A 17403-nucleotide genomic window follows, 5' to 3' on the forward strand; every position below is an offset into this window, starting at 1 on the left:
CTGTCACGTTAACTGCCGTATCCTTAGCACCTAGAACAGTGCCCGGCATGCAGTACATGGACAGTAAAGATTTGATGAGGATTTTGTCTAAATGAATAATTATAAAATGCAAATATAATTATAATGATAATCAGGAAGTTTATTGAGAGTCTTATAATAGCTGTGGTCCTATAGACTTCATAATCATAGGCTCTTGTCAAGAACCTCGTGGCTGCACAATTGATCTGACTGGATTGATGCCCTGTCAGTGGTGCTCTCTTGGGGTCAAGGGCAGCATTTCCAGAGCCCACAGCACTTGAGGTTTTGTCAAGTCTGAAGTCTTCCAAGGTGGTGACTGTCTTTCAGGGCCCTTTATCACCACTGCCAGCCCATCCCAAGTAAGCTGCAGACCAGGTCAGGCCCAGAGGCAGCCGGCATGTCTTGGTGTGCATGGCCCTCTGTCTTGAGAAGGAGAGGGGAGAGCAGCGTTGTATAAGGCAGCAGAGGCAAGGTCTCCATGGATTCCGGCTAAGGCTAGAGTCAAAGCCCCGTTGTCACATATACAAAATGCACACGGAGGAGTTAGCCGCAGCTTGACCTCGTCGCCCTCACCACCGTTACAGATTTGAAGATGGTACCATCTCCTTCCTTGACGTGATAGCGCTAAAACATGGATTCGATGTCTTAGAGCGCCTCACAGGTCAGTGGACCTCTTTATCTGTGTGCAATTTGCTTCCTGTTGCCCGTGTCCTCGAGGGAGCCCTGGCCTGGGTGGGATTCAGATAAGGAGAGAGTCTGTGCAGGTGAGCGGCACATGGCAGCTCTGCACCGATGCAGATGAAGCTGATTCTAAAGAACTTCCAGAAATGACTTCTGAGGCAAGACCAAGAAACTGGACCTTTTTTTTTGGTCGGTTAAAAGAACATTTTAACAAGTGATAGACATTCCAAATCCAGAGATTAATAACCTCACAGAAGCAGAGGAGCCCTCCTTGGTCCCTGCACTGGGAATGCTTACAGATCCTGAGGCCTTATTTAGCTCTTGCCTTGCTGGGTCTTCCCACAGGGGAGTTTTATGATGAGCCCACTTTGACCACGAAGGAGCTTATGCTCAGAGACGTTGAATGCCTTCCCCAGGACCAGGGAGCTGGAACCTGGGAGCGCTAGGGTTTAAACCCAGGCAATGCTAAGGTCTAACCCTGAGCCCCCAAACACTGTCTCTTCTGCTGGCCTTTGCAATGATACATGTTTTCTTTCCTGACAAGTGCTTGGGGTGTGTGAGCAGGTGGGGGACATTCCCCACAGGCTAACACACAGATGGATGCCACTTCCCATCTTATGGGGCTTGGCACAAGGCACAAGGCTGGAAGAACCTCTGTCTGGTGAGCCATGACTCCTCACTCCTGCTGCGCTCTGGACGCTCCTGTCAGAGGCTAAGCTTCTAGAACTGCTTGTACCGTCCACATGGGTATGGGGTCATGGTGAACCAGGGACGCGGCTTAGCAGTTAGGCAGCCCTCTCTCTCTCTCTCTCTCTCTCTCTCTCTCTCTCTCTCTCTCTCTCTCTCTCTGTCTCTCTCATCATAATAAGAGGACCCTTAGGTCCTCAGCCTAAGCCTATAACTGCGGGCAGACAGAATTCATGGGAGGGCTGTCGTGACAGTAATGCAGGGAGGTGAGTGGGCATCATCCAGACAAAGGGGAGATAATCAAGATAGACATTGAGAAATGAGCACTTTCTCAAGGACAGATACTAGCAAGGTATCCAAACCACAAGTGAGAGGGTCTGACACAGCCAGGGCCACCTCTGAAGGCAGACTGACAATATCAGCCCCACAGTAAGGCAAACCCTGATTTTTCCTACTTAGTTAGGCTCTTTTTTAGAAAAAATTGTGGTGAAATCTATATAACATAAAATGTACCAGTTTAGCCCTTTTAAAATATTCAATTCAGTGGCATTAAGTATATTCACATCGTTGAGCAACCATCGCCACTATCCTTCTCCAGGACTTTCATCATCCCAAACTGAAGAAACAGTAACTCCCCATTTCCCCTCCCCCAGCCCCTAGTAACCTTATGTAAAAGGAATAATACAATATTTGTCCTTTTGTGTCTGGCTTATTTCACTTCGCATAATGTTTTCAGGGTTCATCCATGTTATAGTAAGTATCCTTAACTGCTTTGTATAATATTAAAATGATTTAGGGAGCTTCCCTGGCACTCCAGTGGTTGGGACACCGAGCTGCCACTGCAGTGGACGCAGGTTCGATCCCTGGTGGGGGAACTAGGATCCTGCATGCTGTGAGGTGTGGCCAATAAAAAAAAAAAAAAAAAAAAAAAAAAAAAAGATTTAAAAATTAACGTAAACAAACAGTAACAGCAAAAAAGAGATACATTTAAAGACAAAATTGTACATTTTTGCAATCTGTTACCAAAGGGTCTAAATTATCTGAATGCTTAAGTAACATTTTTTTTTTTTTAAAGGAAGATGACTTCCCATTTATTGGCTGCTATAGTCTTTCAGTGATATAAGCAGTTATACGCATGGGGTAAAATAATGTTGGGCCATTGTAAATTGAGGTGAAGTAACCATTTCATCTCTTCTCCATGGTCTAGACATTGCTTCCATGTCTAAATGTCCTGTGTAAGCAGGATTTCATCAAGGCACTTAGAGTGGATTTCTGCATGGACTTATTAAAGCATTGATTTAAGAATTTCACTGTTTTAAATAGCACTGAGGCTCATACCTCTGCGTCAGTCATCTTACGTGGGGCAAATGATTTCACGTGTGACGAGGTGGAGCTCTTTGTGTAGTGAAGAGTTTTGGAGTCGGAATCTGTGGCTCCGGGTGAGGGTGCTGTAGAAACAGCCCTTTCCATACACCTCAAAAACTACGTACCAGCACGGGCTCCCGGGAACAGCTTGCTATTGCCGAGTTTGCAAGATCTCTTCTTGTTATTCCTAATACTCTTGCAGTTAATGCTGCCCAAGACTCCACAGATCTGATTGCAAAATTAAGAGCTTTTCATGATGAGACTCAAGTTAACCCAGAACGCAAAAATCTAAAATGGATTGGTCTTGACTTGGTCAATGGTAAACCCCAAGACAACAAACAAGCAGGGGGGTTTGAACCAACCATAGTTAAAGTTAAGAGTTTGAAAGTTGCAACTGAAGCTGCAATCACCATTCTTCAAATTAATGATCTTATCAAATTATACCCAGAAAGCAAAGACAATAAGCATGGAGGTTATGAAGATGCTGTTCACTCTGGAGCCCTTGAGGACTGATCTGATTTCTCTGATTTAGGACAATGTTAGATGCAGTTTTCTTGTACCTCGAGTATTACACATTAAAGTGCAAAAAGCTGGAAAAAAAAAAAAAGGAAGATGACAGCAACAATTCCTATGGAAAAATTCCGCAGAAGCAGCAGTGGTAAACTGTCGTTCGGTACCAATGACCTAATCATTTATCATGTGGGCAGTACCATGAACTATTTACAAGTATTTAAAATCATTAATATGAGGTCCAAGTTTGCCAGTTATAATGATCTCATTTTCTTAAAAATGAGATAGTGAATTTTACATAGAGTTCATGATCCCCTTTTGTCTTCATAACTGTTTTGAGGTGGAATGGAGAACATCAGGCAGCACACCTTTACCCTGGCTCGGTACACCTACGCCGCCCTGTCCGCCCTTCGGTACCCCAACGGAGCCCCTGTCGCGCAGATTTATAGCGACTCTGAGTTCAGCAGCCCAGAGGTTCAGGGTCCGGTCATCAGCTTCAACGTGCTCGATGACAATGGGAACATCATTGGTTACTCCCAGGTGGGTTTTCTTTTCATCTTGCTGACCTGTTCACAACAGAATCACTCTTGTCTGGAATTCTGAAGCCTTTCTGAGCCCTGAAATTTGCAGTCAAGGCCTCTGGGCCCTTGCAATAGCCATGATGAATCCTGTGCACTGTTGGAGAGGCCACTGGTCCTTCCTTAGAGGCTCTTTACTCTTGTTCTAACAAGCACAGCTATTTAGTTCTTCAGCCCTCCTTATTTAGCTACAGGTGATCAATTTCAAATGGAAAGAGAGAGGTCGAGTCTCTGATGGCAGTGGGAGGGGACAGCTGAAGCTTGCCAGCAAGGGAAGACACCCTAAGGTAGTGTAGACAGAACAGCCTGTCTGATGTCGTTTCATGTACAAACAGCTTGGTAGCCCCACTGATACATCAGACCATATCATAGTGTTACACAAAATTCTGGGCCTCTTACCACCATTTGTTTGCATGTTGCTTGGAACTCATAACTCTTTTTTTATTTAATGAAGTAGGAATGATGTCCTTAGTAGCACAAAAGCCCTTATGTCTGCCATAGTTCATCCGTATTATGAGTTCAAAGGATTTGGTAGATTGGTTATAAAGTATTTTCTGTAGATATACCCTTTGTATGTATTTTCCCATGAAAACAATTCAGGTTTGGGAACTGCTTGGATCCTTACCACAGCTGAGTAAGCTGGCCACTGCCCAGTACATTAAGAAATCTAGAGTCACACTGAGCACTCAGACATGGCCCTAGGTGGTCAGCAGATGGGCTGTCACACACGGGGCATGGGGAGCTCAAGGCCCTTCTCAGAGCCCGGGTTTCTAGAACTGCCGTGAGGAGCAGATTTGATCATCACATAAGTTTGGAAGATAGTGCTCGTCTTCCCTTGAAAGCCACTATCTCCACACACCTTTGTCAAACCCAGAATTTCTCAAACAAAATCCATTTCTCAAGGAATCCTGTCCCCACTTCTGAATAGCCATAAACTCACTGAGGAACCAACTTGAGAAATATTCTCTGGGGGAAATGTTGGTTCTCACTGGTGTCCACGGGCCAACACTCTACAACCATAAGCTGTCCCTTGGGTGAGTTGACTGTGAAGACCCCAGCCCACACTGCCCCTCACTTACACAGCCCAGCACCACTCAGAAGCGGGTGATTGTAAATGCTTCTGAGGGATGGTGGAAAATACATCGGGGCCAAAGCTTTGCCTTCTCAAATATGTTATTCTAGGTTATTGGTACAATAAGTTTCGTTCTCAAACCTAAAATAAGTGTATGTTTTCAGGGGTGTGGAGGAGGGCAGACAAGCGACCATGAAGTGTGCTGTGGCAGGCATGTTACCAAACTCAGGTTGGGTTGCTCACCACTCAAAAGCTAATAATCGAGGGGCAAGCGTCAGTAGAAAGGAAAGGTGCTTTATTCAGAAAAACTGGCAATCTGGGGAGAAAGTGGACTCATGTCTGGAGACCAACTCCGAAGATTCTGCTCAGCCATGATAATTTTTAAAGGGAAAAAGGGGAAAGAGTCTCAGTTAATCATTAAGGTAGGAGATCAGATTGTCATCATCTTTCCATTGTGTGCAGACCCACTGACTTCTGATCTTCATTTGGTACTGTCTTGTCCTCATGGTCCACCTGCAATTGGATGTTCTCTTGCCCCTGTTATCCGCCTGCAAATTTGCTAACAGGGAAGCTGTTATTCTTTAACTACTTAATTAGAGAGTCAGTCATTCTTTAACTACTTAATTCTTCATTCTTACTCCTTTTAATCCAGGAAAGGAATCAACCGGTTAAGCAAGGCACTGTGTACATTCAGTAGAGCAGAAGTCCGGAGTTAGGTTAAATGTTACCTAGTGATCTCATTTTTACAATTAAGGTCTGTCTGAGGAAAACAGAAATGAACAAACAGAAAAGGGGCAAAAGAGCTGCTTACAAATCCCCACTATCAGACATCATTACATTTCTATGGGAATAGGAGTGAAGGTCCATCTTCTGTAACTGCTTCATGCTGAGAGAAGGTGTCGAGATCTTAGAGTGAAAGACGTCGACATGGGTCTGTAGCATCTCTTTGTTGACAGTTTTAGTTGCCCGCTCACATATATGGGCAGAGCAAGCTACAGTTATTCCTATGCCCACAAAGATATAGATTATTACAAGCAATGGCATTAATCCCATTCTTTCATCAGACACAGAGTCTGTGACTCTCTTGCCCTAATCATTAACTGCTCAAGCCTTTTCTTTTGTGACTCTGGGAGGCCTGGGAGACTTCAGCTTCTCTACAAATAAGAGGCAGCCTTTGTACTTGGCGGGGGGTGGTGGGCCCACAGGGTTCTGCTTGGACCAAGCAGCGGTGAAAGAACCGCCCCCCCCCCCCCCCGTTTGCCAGAGAAGCCTCAAGAGGAAGACTCCCCCTCCCCCTCAGGGAGCCTATCTGGGTGCCTGGCTGACTTCACCAGGACCTTCATTCTCCAAGGCATCGCACAGGATGGGTTTCTCCCTCTGTGCCTTTGTAGAGGAAGCTCATCCTATGAGTGGAGGCCGAGGCTGAGGCATGGCCAGCTGTGCCGGCCCGGGAGAATCTTGGGTTTTCCTGGGCTCCTTCACATGTGGGAATTCCACAGGGATTTGGGGGGCCTTCGGAAAGATCAGATGGCGTCATGGCTGGGTCTGGCTTCTCTTTTTCAAGGGATGCGTGAAAGAATTGAGCCTTCTGTGAGAAGATTTTGGGTTCTTGTTTTTGACATCCAAATCTCCGAATTGCATTCTCCCCTCTGTTGGAAGTCAGTCTACCCAGTGGTTAAGAGGGTGGGTTAAGATTTGGACTGCCTCTTGCTGGCTCTGGGAGCTTGGGTGAGTTAATGTAAGCTCCCCAAGTCTCCGTGAAATGGGGGTAACAATTTTCCCTGCTGATAGGTTGTCACGAGAATTAAATGAGTTACAATACACAGCCCCTTAGCACTGAGCTGGTATGAAGCAAGTGCTCTATTGCACTGTGGTCAGGCCGGTTTCTCACCCTCCCTGGATGCAGCGCTCATCCTGCCCCAGCAGCCAACTCCTTCACCTGGCTGGGCACTGGCCGAGCCTGTGTGGGATTCCAAAGGTCTCAGGGTGAGAGGAGATGAAGTTGTGATGAGAAATTAGTATGAAGGGTAAGCGTGGCCGAAACAGCCTCTTCCACCCACATGCTCTTCTAGGCTCTTCTAGGTGGGGTCCCTGTCTCTTCCCCTTAGAATCTTGGCAGGTCTATGACTGCCAAGGCAGGTCTATTGGCAGGTCTATCACTCATAACCAACAGAATGCTACAGAAGGTGACACTGCTTGGCTTTGGAGGCTGGGTCAGAAAAGGCCCCGCAGCATCAGCACTGCTCTCCGGGGCATTCACTTTTGGAGCCTCGAGTTACTGTGTAAGGAGTTTTACACTGAGCGGCCATGCTGTGAGGAAGCCAAAAGCAGGCATGATGGTGACTGTCTGCTTTGACCCCTTCTGGCTTGGAGGCCAGACGCATACATGAGAAGCTGAGTCTCCAGGTGATTCCAGCCCCAGACGTCATGTCGCTCCCAGCCTTCTAGTCTTCCCAGCTCAGACAAGCCAGCTCCTCTGGGGTTTTTCTGAATTCCTGACCCCCCTGTAGCCGTGAGCACAATAAAATGGTTATTGTTTTAGGCCGCCAGGTTTGGGTGCCTTGTTTTGTGGCTGTGGTAGCTGGAATAGTGGATACGGGGTGGGTGGGGGAGACTTCTCATTCAGCTTGGCTGGAGTTGGGGTCGGGGAGTGAGGGGCTTTCCTAGGGGCTGCCCCTTGAATGGAGACCACCTGATCCTGGAGGTGGAGTAGGCCAGACCCAGTGGTGCCGCCAGGTCTCACCTCAGAGAGCAGGGAACTCCTGGGATTTCACCAGCAGAGGTGGCTTCTTTTCACTCTGACCATCTAGGGGAGACGGCTAAAGGGAAGACAGTGTAGTTCCCATAAGGGTGTGTGGGAGGTAACACCGCTGCGCTTGCCTAGCGGGGAGGCCAGGCTGACCACCTGGTGACCTGTGTCTGTGTCCCCCACCTGTACTTCCCAGGGAGAAAAGTTTCAAAGGCTTCTCTGACTGGGCAAGATGTGTTTGTTTCCTTGAATGCATTTAGGGCACTCCCCCAAGTTTAACCTGAGTCACCAGGGCTGAGGACCCTCACTGGGCCCCCAGGCCCTTGGGAGAATGGAGCCCTGGACCCACAAACAGAAGAGCTGGGATAAACATCCCTCGTGCCAGCTCACCTTTGAGTCTTGTGACTACGAATCACCTGCCTAGCTTCCAGGGGACGGGAAAGAGCCTTGGAACTTCTGGATTGAGCAGCAGTTAGTTCTGTGATTCAACCCAAAGTCTGAAACATTATGAAAGCAAATCGATAACCCACAGTGTCAACACAGTGATGTTTGTAGCCTGGGCTGGGAGCTGAGGCAGAGCTGCTCTGACTGGTAGCTCTGCTAAGTCCTGCTCCGGGAATCTACCCGGAAGCAGAGGATGCCAGGGAGCTGCCCCACGTCCCAGCCGCCCTCAGATTTTATTTTTGTGAATCTCCCTTGAAACATGTGGGCTCTTTTTTCAAAGATTAATTTACTAAAAATATTTTTTAACAATTGAGATATAACTGATGTATAACATTGTATTAGTTTTAGGTGTACAGTGCAGTGATTTGATATATATGTATATTGCGAAATGATTACTACAGGTTTAGTTAACACCCGTCACCACACATAGTTACAAATTTTTTTTCTTGTGATGACGGCTTTCAGGACTTACTCTCTCAGAACTTTTACATGCGCCATGCAGTGTTGTTAACTATAGTCACCAGGAGGTACAGTATATCCCCAGGACTTATTTTTCTTAGAACTAGAAGTTTGTATCTTTTGACCACCTTCACGACCCCCATCCCTTGCCTCTGGCAGTCACCAATCTGCTCTCAGTGTCTATGAATTTTGATTTGATTCCACATGTAGATGAGATCATACAGTATTTGTCTTTGTCTGACTCATTTCTTAGCAGTTTTCATTATGACTTAGCATAATGCCCTCAAGGTCCATCCACGTTGTCACAGATGGCAGGATTTCCTTTTTTATAGCCGAATAATACTATTTATAAATCACATATTTTTTATCCATTCATCCTTTGATGGATACTTAAGTTGTTTCCATTTGTTGGCTAGTGCAAATACTGTAATGAACATGGGGGTGCAGATATCTTTTCAAGACAGTGATTTCATTTCCTTCGGATAAATACCCAGAGGTAGAATTGCTGGATCAAAGTTCCAGCAATTCATTCTATTTTACATTTTTTTTTGTTTGTTTATTTATTTTATTTTTGGCTGTGTTGGGTCTTCATTTCTGTGCGAGGGCTTTCTCTAGTTGTGGCAAGCGGGGGGCCACTATTCATCGCGGTGCGCGGGCCTCTCACTATCGAGGGCCTCTCACTATCGCGGCTTCTCTTGTTGCGGAGCACAGGCTCCAGACGCGCAGGCTCAGTAGTTGTGGCTCACGGGCCCAGCCGCTCCGCGGCATGTGGGAACTTCCCAGACCAGGGCTCGAACCCATGTCCCCTGCATTAGCAGGCAGATTCTCAACCACTGCGCCACCAGGGAAGCCCTATTTTACATTTTTTAAGGAACCTCCATACTGTTTTCCATAGTTCCTCACCAGCTTACATTCCCACCAGCAGTGCACGAGGATTCCCTTTTCTCCACATTCTCTCCACCTCCTGCTATGTGTTGTCTTTCTGACAATAGCTGTTCTAACAGGTGTGATATTTATTAGATATTTGAGAGCTGATGTCATTGCGGTTTTGATTTACATTTTCCTGACAATTAGTGATGTTGAGTACCTTTTCATGTACCTGTTGGGCATTTGTGTGTCTTCTTTGGAAAAATGTCTGCTCATTTAAGAAATCAGATTGTTTGTTTTACATGTGAGCTCTTAACTTGGAGTTTGGTGTGAATTTGATATCTTTCACTTTTCTCAGGCCTATGTTTATAACCCAACTGGATAAGATTTAATTATCAGTAACATTTTATAAAATGTATTTAGTAAACCCACGATAGATCATGGCCCCTTAGAGCAAAATTCCAAGCTCATATTTTCATTTTACTGTTAAGAAAGAGAGGTCCAAGTGTGGATCTGAAACTCCTTCCCAGGCAATCAGAGTAAAACTGGACACTCCTAACACTGGTTCCATGTCATATATTAAACCCACAGGTGGATAAAATGGCCAGTCTTCACAACATCCACGTGCGAACCGGCTGCTTCTGTAACACTGGGGCCTGCCAGAGACACCTGGGGATAAGTGATGAGATGATCAAGAAGCATCTTCAGGTTGGTACTGGATCGTGTGGTCCAAACGCTAGCCAGCAAACCCCAGTGGCGGTGCCTCTAACTTCATTAGAGGCTGGTCGTGTGTCTGGGGTCAGGGCTGGATCTGCGAGCTCATTTCTCTGAGCCCACCCTGTGAATGTGTAAAGAAAAAGGGTCAACAAAAATAGAAACCACTTCAAGATACTATGTCTCTGGCAGTCATTTTTTAGTTTGAGGGCAAACATTTAGAGGCAGAAGAGGGTTTTTTTTTTTTTTTTTTTTCCAGAAGAGGGCTTTTAACAGGGGTCAAGCAAATGTGAAAATGTGCTCGTACACGCAGAGGGCCCTTAGCTAGTTCAGTCCTGCCAGCGCGAAATCTCCAAGCAGGAGGTAGCTCATGTCTGGGTTGGGTGAGGAGAGGAACTCTTCTACGGGGCATTCTGCATTTCTCAGGTCCCCTCTCTTCCTGCCGCTCCTCTGGGCTGGTTTGTTACTTCAAGGTACAGCCTGTTTTGAACCATTTCATAAGAATGGTTTGCGTGGCAAAGAGCCCTTCTTTATATCAGAATAGTTTCTAACTTGTTTCTTTTGGTTGCCACTAAATATTGAATATATTAAATCCCAACCAACTGTGAACAATGTTTTATGTAAAAAAGGAGGGGGGAACTCCCCTGGTGGTCCAGTGGTAAAGAATCCACCTTACAATGCAGGGGACGCAGGTTCGATCCCTGGTCAGGAAACTAAGATCCCACACGCTGCGGGGTAACTAGGCCCGCACGCCACAACTACTGAGCTTGTGCACCTCAACTAGAGCCCACGTGCTGCAAACTACAGAGCCCACGTGCTCAGGAGCCAACGCGCAACAACTAGAGAGAGAAAACCCGCATGCCACAACTAGAGAGAAGCCCATGCGCCACAATGAAAGATCCTGCATGCCTCAATGAAGATCCTGCGTGCCACAACTAAGGCCTGATGCAGCCAAAAAAACCCCAAAAAAGATAAATCTTAAAAAAAAAAAAGAGAGAGAGAGAGAGAAGGGGGAATTCCCTGGCGGCCCAGTGGTTAAGACTCGGTGCTTCCACTGCGCAGGGTGTGGGTTTGATGCCTGGTCGGGGAACTAAGATCCCTCACACCACATGGTGTGGTTAAAAAATAATAATAATAAAATAAAATAAATAGAGAGAGAAGGAGTCTTAGAACAGAAACGAATGCAGTTCCTGATGTAATATTGATCCTGTGGAATGCCGTGGCTTCATCTCCTTGGGTGACTGACTTGGGTTCAGCTCTGGGGGAGGTAGGCAGCTGGAGCAGCGACCAGGCTGCCAGGCTTGGAGAGGCTTGGGGACATCTTGCCTTTCTTTCACCACCTCCCGACCGGGCACTCATACTGCCTTTGGCTTTCATCCTGGCCTTGGGCCGGTTATTCATAGGGGCAGCACCTCTGTCTTGCCCTCTTGTCAAAGGGCAGCTGTCAGGGATGCAGACCTCCCTTTGGTTCTGAGAGAGGCTAAGAGGCATGGCCAGCAGATGGTCCTCTCACTTAAGCCCTAGGTAGACCAAGGAGCTGACCCATCTGTGCTTCTGAAACTTTGGTCTGTCTTTTGATACCTCTGTGGGTGAGCACTGTGTGCGTGTTTCTGGTAAATGCTTTCCATGAATGATTTCTTTTAAACTTAAAAAAACAAATTTATTTATTTATTTTTATTGAAGTATAGTTGATTTACAATGTTGTATCTTTTAGACTTTTTAGTGGCCCCCTGAGATTGGTATAGATCCCAATTCACAGTTAAGCAAAGAGTGACGTCCAGAGAGTGAGTCTCTGTGCTTCTGGAACTATGCCTCAGGCACACGGCTCCTATTAGTGTTGCAGTTCTTTTTTCCTGGGTTAAATTTATATTATAAAATTAACAAAACTTGTTTTACAAAATGGTTTCCACTTTATCCGTGAGGAATGAGTCACTCTGGCTGACTTATTTCTTTATTCTAGGCTGGTCATGTCTGCGGTGACGATGTGGACCTCATAGATGGGCAGCCGACGGGATCTGTGAGGATTTCGTTTGGATACATGTCTACGCTTGAGGATGCCCAGGCCTTTCTCAGGTTCATCATAGCAACCCGACTGCGCCCGTCTCATGGCCAGCCTCTCCCTCTGGCCACGCCTGGGGAGGCTGGAGCCCTGTCAGCAGAGAGCCTGCCTGCCACCAGGGCCAGACGTAGTCCCTCACCTCAGGAAGATGCTTCCCCAGACTCCAGGGTTTGGGACAACGCACCCACCACTGTGGATGCTGTGAGTTTGCGCCCACCTCTGCTGGAGACCACCAGAACCCAGCAGACCCCTTCAGAGAAAGCTGCAGGCATCCTGGATGGGGGCCTTGGGTCACACATCGTCACCAACCTTTTCCTCTACCCAATCAAATCCTGTGCCGCATTTGAGGTAAGGGTTTTAGTGGCAGCTAAAGAGATTGCTTCTTTTTTGTTTACTTTATAATGTTGTTTGATAAAGCAAAGGAAAAAGTTCAGGAAGTGAAGGAAAGCATGCAGAAAATCAAAATCTTAGTAGCCACTCTCATTCTGCCTTTCTTGGTTTGGGCTGACTTTTGACCGTGGCTCTGCTTAGGGGAACCCCTGAGAGGATCCTGTTTCTGGGTGTGACCACCTACTTACTGTTGATAGTTAAGGATGTAACTTTCACCGAATGTGTGTGTGCTGGCTCCCTGCTGAAGCATCGTACGTGCTTTGTTTCATTCGATCCTCAAAACAATATTATGAGGTACTGGGTAATATCACCCCCATTTTATAGATATGGAGCCTGGGGGCTACTGAGGTTAAGCACTTTGCCCAGGTCATGACCCCCTAATAAATGATAGAGCAAGGATTTGAATCCAGGTCTGCTGACTCCCTGGGTCCCTGCTCTCATGCGTCTGTTCCACTCAGCTCTTCCCGTGAAGGTGAACTACATAATGTCTGTAAACATGCTGACCTGGTAGTCACCGGAGCTGGGAGCTAGAGACCAAGTCCCAGGGACACACATAGATCATAGAAAGACAGCCTCATAGAAAGTTCCCAGCCTCCTGAGCCTCTGGGATGACAGGCTCCCTGGCTCCTGGTCGGACATACCATGGTCAAGGCTGTTTGTCACCTGCATTTCGGGCTGGTCACACAGGAGCCTGTCCTCCAATCTGAGACCTTAAATAAGTAAGTTCACCTCCACTCCTGAATGGAGGCAGGTGAGGAGTAACAGGACTCTATTTTCACAGATGAGTCATGTCCCATAGAAGAGCCGCATTGCACAGATAGTGTAGCAGGAATTAGTGTTCCATTTTACAGACAAGGACACTGAAACTCAGTAGGTTTCCTTTTTTGCTAAAGGTCTTCTATCCATCTGCTCTTTCAGAAACTATACACTGAACACCTGCTACCTGCTGGGCCCTGGGCCTGCACTTGCTGTGCAGTGATGAGCAAAATGGAAATGGTTCCTTCTCTCAGGGTGTGAAGTATCTCAGAAGGGAAGCAGACACTTTATGACACACACACACATATCTATGTATCTATGTATCTATGTATCTATCATCTATCCATCCATCTCCATCATCTATCCATAGGCCATGATTTCATACTAATACCTCCAATTCCAACCCAACACCATAACGTTTATTTAGCCGTCCCCCTTTCTGCACTTGTAAATCCTGTGAGAACCCTGGCTCCCACTGTCCTCAATGAATACTTATTTGCCCAACTCCTTCCATAACCCAAAGCCCAGCTGCACCAGCTGAAAGCTCACCCCTCACATGGCAACACAGACACACTGGCTGAAAACTTGGCCCAGACAAAGAAGAAGAAGGAGGAAGGAAGCCAGTAAATGATACACATGTTCCAACAGATGGGTGTGAAGGTCTGAGAAACAGCCTGCCACAGTTTCATGGATGCTGACAGAAGACATGAGATTCCTGGGTCAGAGATAAAGGACTTACTCACAACCCAGCATGCAGCATGAGCTTCATGGTGTGTTGCTTCTCTTTGTGCCCCAGGTCCCAAGACAGGGTCCAGAGGGGCCCAGGTGGATGCCGTGCTCATGTTCAGAAACCTCTAACTCAGGAAACCTGACTCTTTCATAATAGGATGCCAGCCAACCTGTGTAGTCTTCGATCAGGGAGAAGCCATTACCTTTATAATATCAGACTGTGGGCAAACCTGCCCTCTGCTCCAGAGGGTTGTAGAGCTGTTCACTATACAAACATCCTTGAAAAAGTAGTCTGGATCAAAAGGACAGTTAGTACTTCTGCTTGTTGAAACAGACATGCAGAAATGAGAAATCCATGGAGAAATGCCTCCCAATAACAGACTGTCTTCTAAAAAGTTATTTGTAATTCAAAACATGTTCTCCTATAGAAATAATGATTTAATGGTGGTTTCTGGGCCTAGCTACAATTATATAGACTATAGTATTGCTGAACTTGAGTGCTGTACTAGCAGAAGCAGCCGTAGTCTATGGGGAGAGGTCTGATGCACAAGACAAGTGAAGGGCAGAGGTAAAGGGATTAACATCTGTGGATCATCTGATATATTTCAGCTGCTTTACATTTTATATTTTGTTTTAGGTTTCACTCAGTCCTATGAGAAATGATAATAACGTCCATTTTACACATGACAAAGCCAAGGCTCAGGAAGGTTAGTTGTCCAAAGCTAATAACTAGCTGACGTGAGATTTAAGCCCGGGTTTGTCAGTCCTCAAAGTACCCTCCCCACTCCCATCCCACTGTCTGCGTCTTGGATACAGGGCTTACCTTGCTTGAGTTCAGTTTGCCTTGACACTGTTTCTTCTTGAGTTCTGCGCCCTCCCCCTGGGGCCCGCAGCTCCTCTCCTTCACTTCCCCTGATGCCTCAGTCTTCCCTCAGGTCCTTCCCAGCAGAACCCTTCCCAAAGTGCCCCTAGATTAAAAATTGCTTTCCTTTCTTCATTACCCCCAATTGAAGTTTTCAGATTCCTTTGAGAAGTTGATTTGAGTGCTCAGAGGAAAATGACAGGATGAAATTGATTCACAATTAGTGTGCGAATGTTGGTCTCTTAATCGTAATACTATTTCAAAAGCATTGCTTCACCTACACCCTTCTTTAACAGACAGCTGTCTCCAGAAGAGCCCTCACGGGTGGAACTACTGCACCTGCCGCGCTGTAAGCAACTTGTGTAACTTGCGGACAAAACTCCTGCAAAGACCTCGTCCCACGTTATTGAAATTTCATTAGGTTTCCCCTAATGTTCTTTTTCTGTTCCAGATCCCATCCAGGACACCATATGACATTTAGTTCTTGTGTCTCCCTAGGCTCCTCTGGGCTGTACCAGTCTCTCAGACTTTCCTTGTTTTTATAACCTTGATAGTTTTGAGGAGTATCCGTCAGGTATTTTTTAGAATATCCATCAGTAGGGCTTCCCTGGTGGCGCAGTGGTTGAGAGTCTGCCTGCCGATGCAGGGGACGCGGGTTCATGCCCCGGTCCGGGGAGATCCCACATGCCGCGGAGCGGCTGGGTCCGTGAGCCGTGGCTGCTGGGCCTGCGCATCTGGAGCCTGTGCTCCGCAACAGGAGAGGCCACAGCAGTGAGAGGCCCGCGTAGCGAATAAAAAAAAAAAAAAAGAATATCCATCAGTTTGGGTTTGTCTGATGTCTTTCTGAGGATTAGACTGGGGTTATGGTTTGTTTTGGAAGTAAGACCACAGAAGTAAAGGGCTATTCTCATCATATCATATTAGGGTACTGTCAGCATGACTTACCACTATTGACATGAACCTGGAGCACCCGGTATTTGCCAGGTTTCTTCACTGTAAAATTTCCCCTCCACTCTGTTCCTATACTGTTCTCTTTGGAAGCAAGTCACTAAGTGTAGCCCACACTTAAGGGGTAGGGAGTTATAGGGAGTTACACTCCACCTTCTTGAGGAGGGAATACCTACATCAATTATTTGGGATTCTTCTGTATGAGGAGGGATTTGACTTTTTCTATTTATTTATTTGGACTCATGGGTATTTATTTTATACTTTGGATTATAATTCAGTACTACATTATTATTATTATTACTATTCAGTATTTTCCAGTTTTGGCCATTGGGCATGCTTTCAGTTGACTCCTGCATCCCTTTGACATACCTCCATCAGTTTGTGTTTTGAGCACTTCCTTACTTTTCTAGCACTACAGGGTGCTCCTGGCTCATCTTGTATATTCCCTGACCCAGCCCTGGAATAAACCATTTCTCCAAAGAATTCTGGTTCTTTCTATTGGAGAATGGTATTAAATGCAAGATCTGGGCACTGGGCATAATTTGTATTTTAATTTTGTAGAAATATGAAGAATTGAGGAAAACTTACACACTTAAAGTGGATCAACTCAGGGACCATTACAGTGTAGCCACAATTTGTGCAATAGGTCTGTAGTACAAGGATATATGCCTGTTCAGGCATCCACCACTGTGGAAGGACACACAGAAAGCAGGTGCAGTGGAGGCCTGTGGGGAGGGGAGTGGGACACTGGCTGGGGCGGAGACCTACTTTTCAAGTACACTCTTGTGCTCCCAGAATGTTGTGCTGTGCACACGCATTACCTACTTAAAAAGCAGGTTGAAGTGGAGAAGGGTGCAAACTGGATCTGGAGGGTGAATGGAAGGTATCTCAACCCCAAAGTCTCCTTTGCATTGTCTCCTTTGTTTTACTTCCTTCTCTTCATCCCTTTTTTCCTTCAGGAGTCTGTGCTGAATTTCTGAAGTCCTCTGCTTTAGTACAGCTGCTGTGCAATAAAGGCGAAGATGATTTTTGAGGAGCCCTGGCTTAAAATACATTGACCTTTTTGTTTAGGTGACCAGGTGGCCTCTAGGAAATCAAGGGCTGCTGTACGACCGGAGCTGGATGGTTGTGAATCACAACGGTGTTTGCCTGAGTCAGAAGCAGGAACCCCGGCTCTGCCTGATCCAGCCCTTCATTGACCTGCAGCGAAGGATCATGGTCATCAATGCCCAAGGTCTGAAAACTGGGTTCAGTTTTACAAAGCAGCTGTCAAGAGTAGCTTTTTTTCTCATAGGAAAGTAAAGTCATGGCTTTTCCTTTACCAAATATTAAAATAATCCAAAAGGAAGTGAAATGATGTCTAGAAGAGACAACGGAAAGTTTGTTCCTTTTGCATTTTTGGAATTTCTTCGGGGGCAGATTTTTGGGAAGAGGTGAAGATCTGACGGTCCAATCAGAAAGTAAAGAGATATAGATATTGAAATTATATGTTGTCCTTTTACTTACATTCCTTTT

General features: G+C 46.2%; 1 protein-coding gene, 1 non-coding gene and 1 pseudogene across 15 annotated transcripts in view; all 3 read left to right on the forward strand.

Annotated features, from left to right (window-relative positions):
• MOCOS (molybdenum cofactor sulfurase) overlaps nucleotides 1–17403 on the forward strand; it is a 58584-nt gene that overhangs the window by 12668 nt on the left and 28513 nt on the right. For 12 of the 14 annotated variants that reach the window (XM_019930384.3, XM_019930385.3, XM_019930389.3 and 9 more), the window contains 5 exons: nucleotides 603–679; nucleotides 3602–3801; nucleotides 10022–10138; nucleotides 12105–12551; nucleotides 16960–17122. In XM_019930384.3, coding sequence (XP_019785943.1) covers nucleotides 603–679; nucleotides 3602–3801; nucleotides 10022–10138; nucleotides 12105–12551; nucleotides 16960–17122 — 1004 coding nt within the window. The remainder of the gene's footprint in view (nucleotides 1–602; nucleotides 680–3601; nucleotides 3802–10021; nucleotides 10139–12104; nucleotides 12552–16959; nucleotides 17123–17403) is intronic. The other 2 variants (XM_019930399.3, XM_019930400.3) reach the window with 1 other exon arrangement.
• Nucleotides 846–3358, forward strand: LOC141276234 (T-complex protein 1 subunit alpha pseudogene; annotated as a pseudogene).
• Nucleotides 2470–2599, forward strand: LOC117307784 (small nucleolar RNA SNORA20). Its single transcript, XR_004521659.1, has one exon. It is a non-coding gene; the product is annotated as a small nucleolar RNA SNORA20 (small nucleolar RNA).

The sequence above is a fragment of the Tursiops truncatus genome, chromosome 13, assembly GCF_011762595.2.
Source record: "Tursiops truncatus isolate mTurTru1 chromosome 13, mTurTru1.mat.Y, whole genome shotgun sequence".
In the NCBI taxonomy this organism is placed as follows: Eukaryota; Metazoa; Chordata; class Mammalia; order Artiodactyla; family Delphinidae; genus Tursiops; species Tursiops truncatus.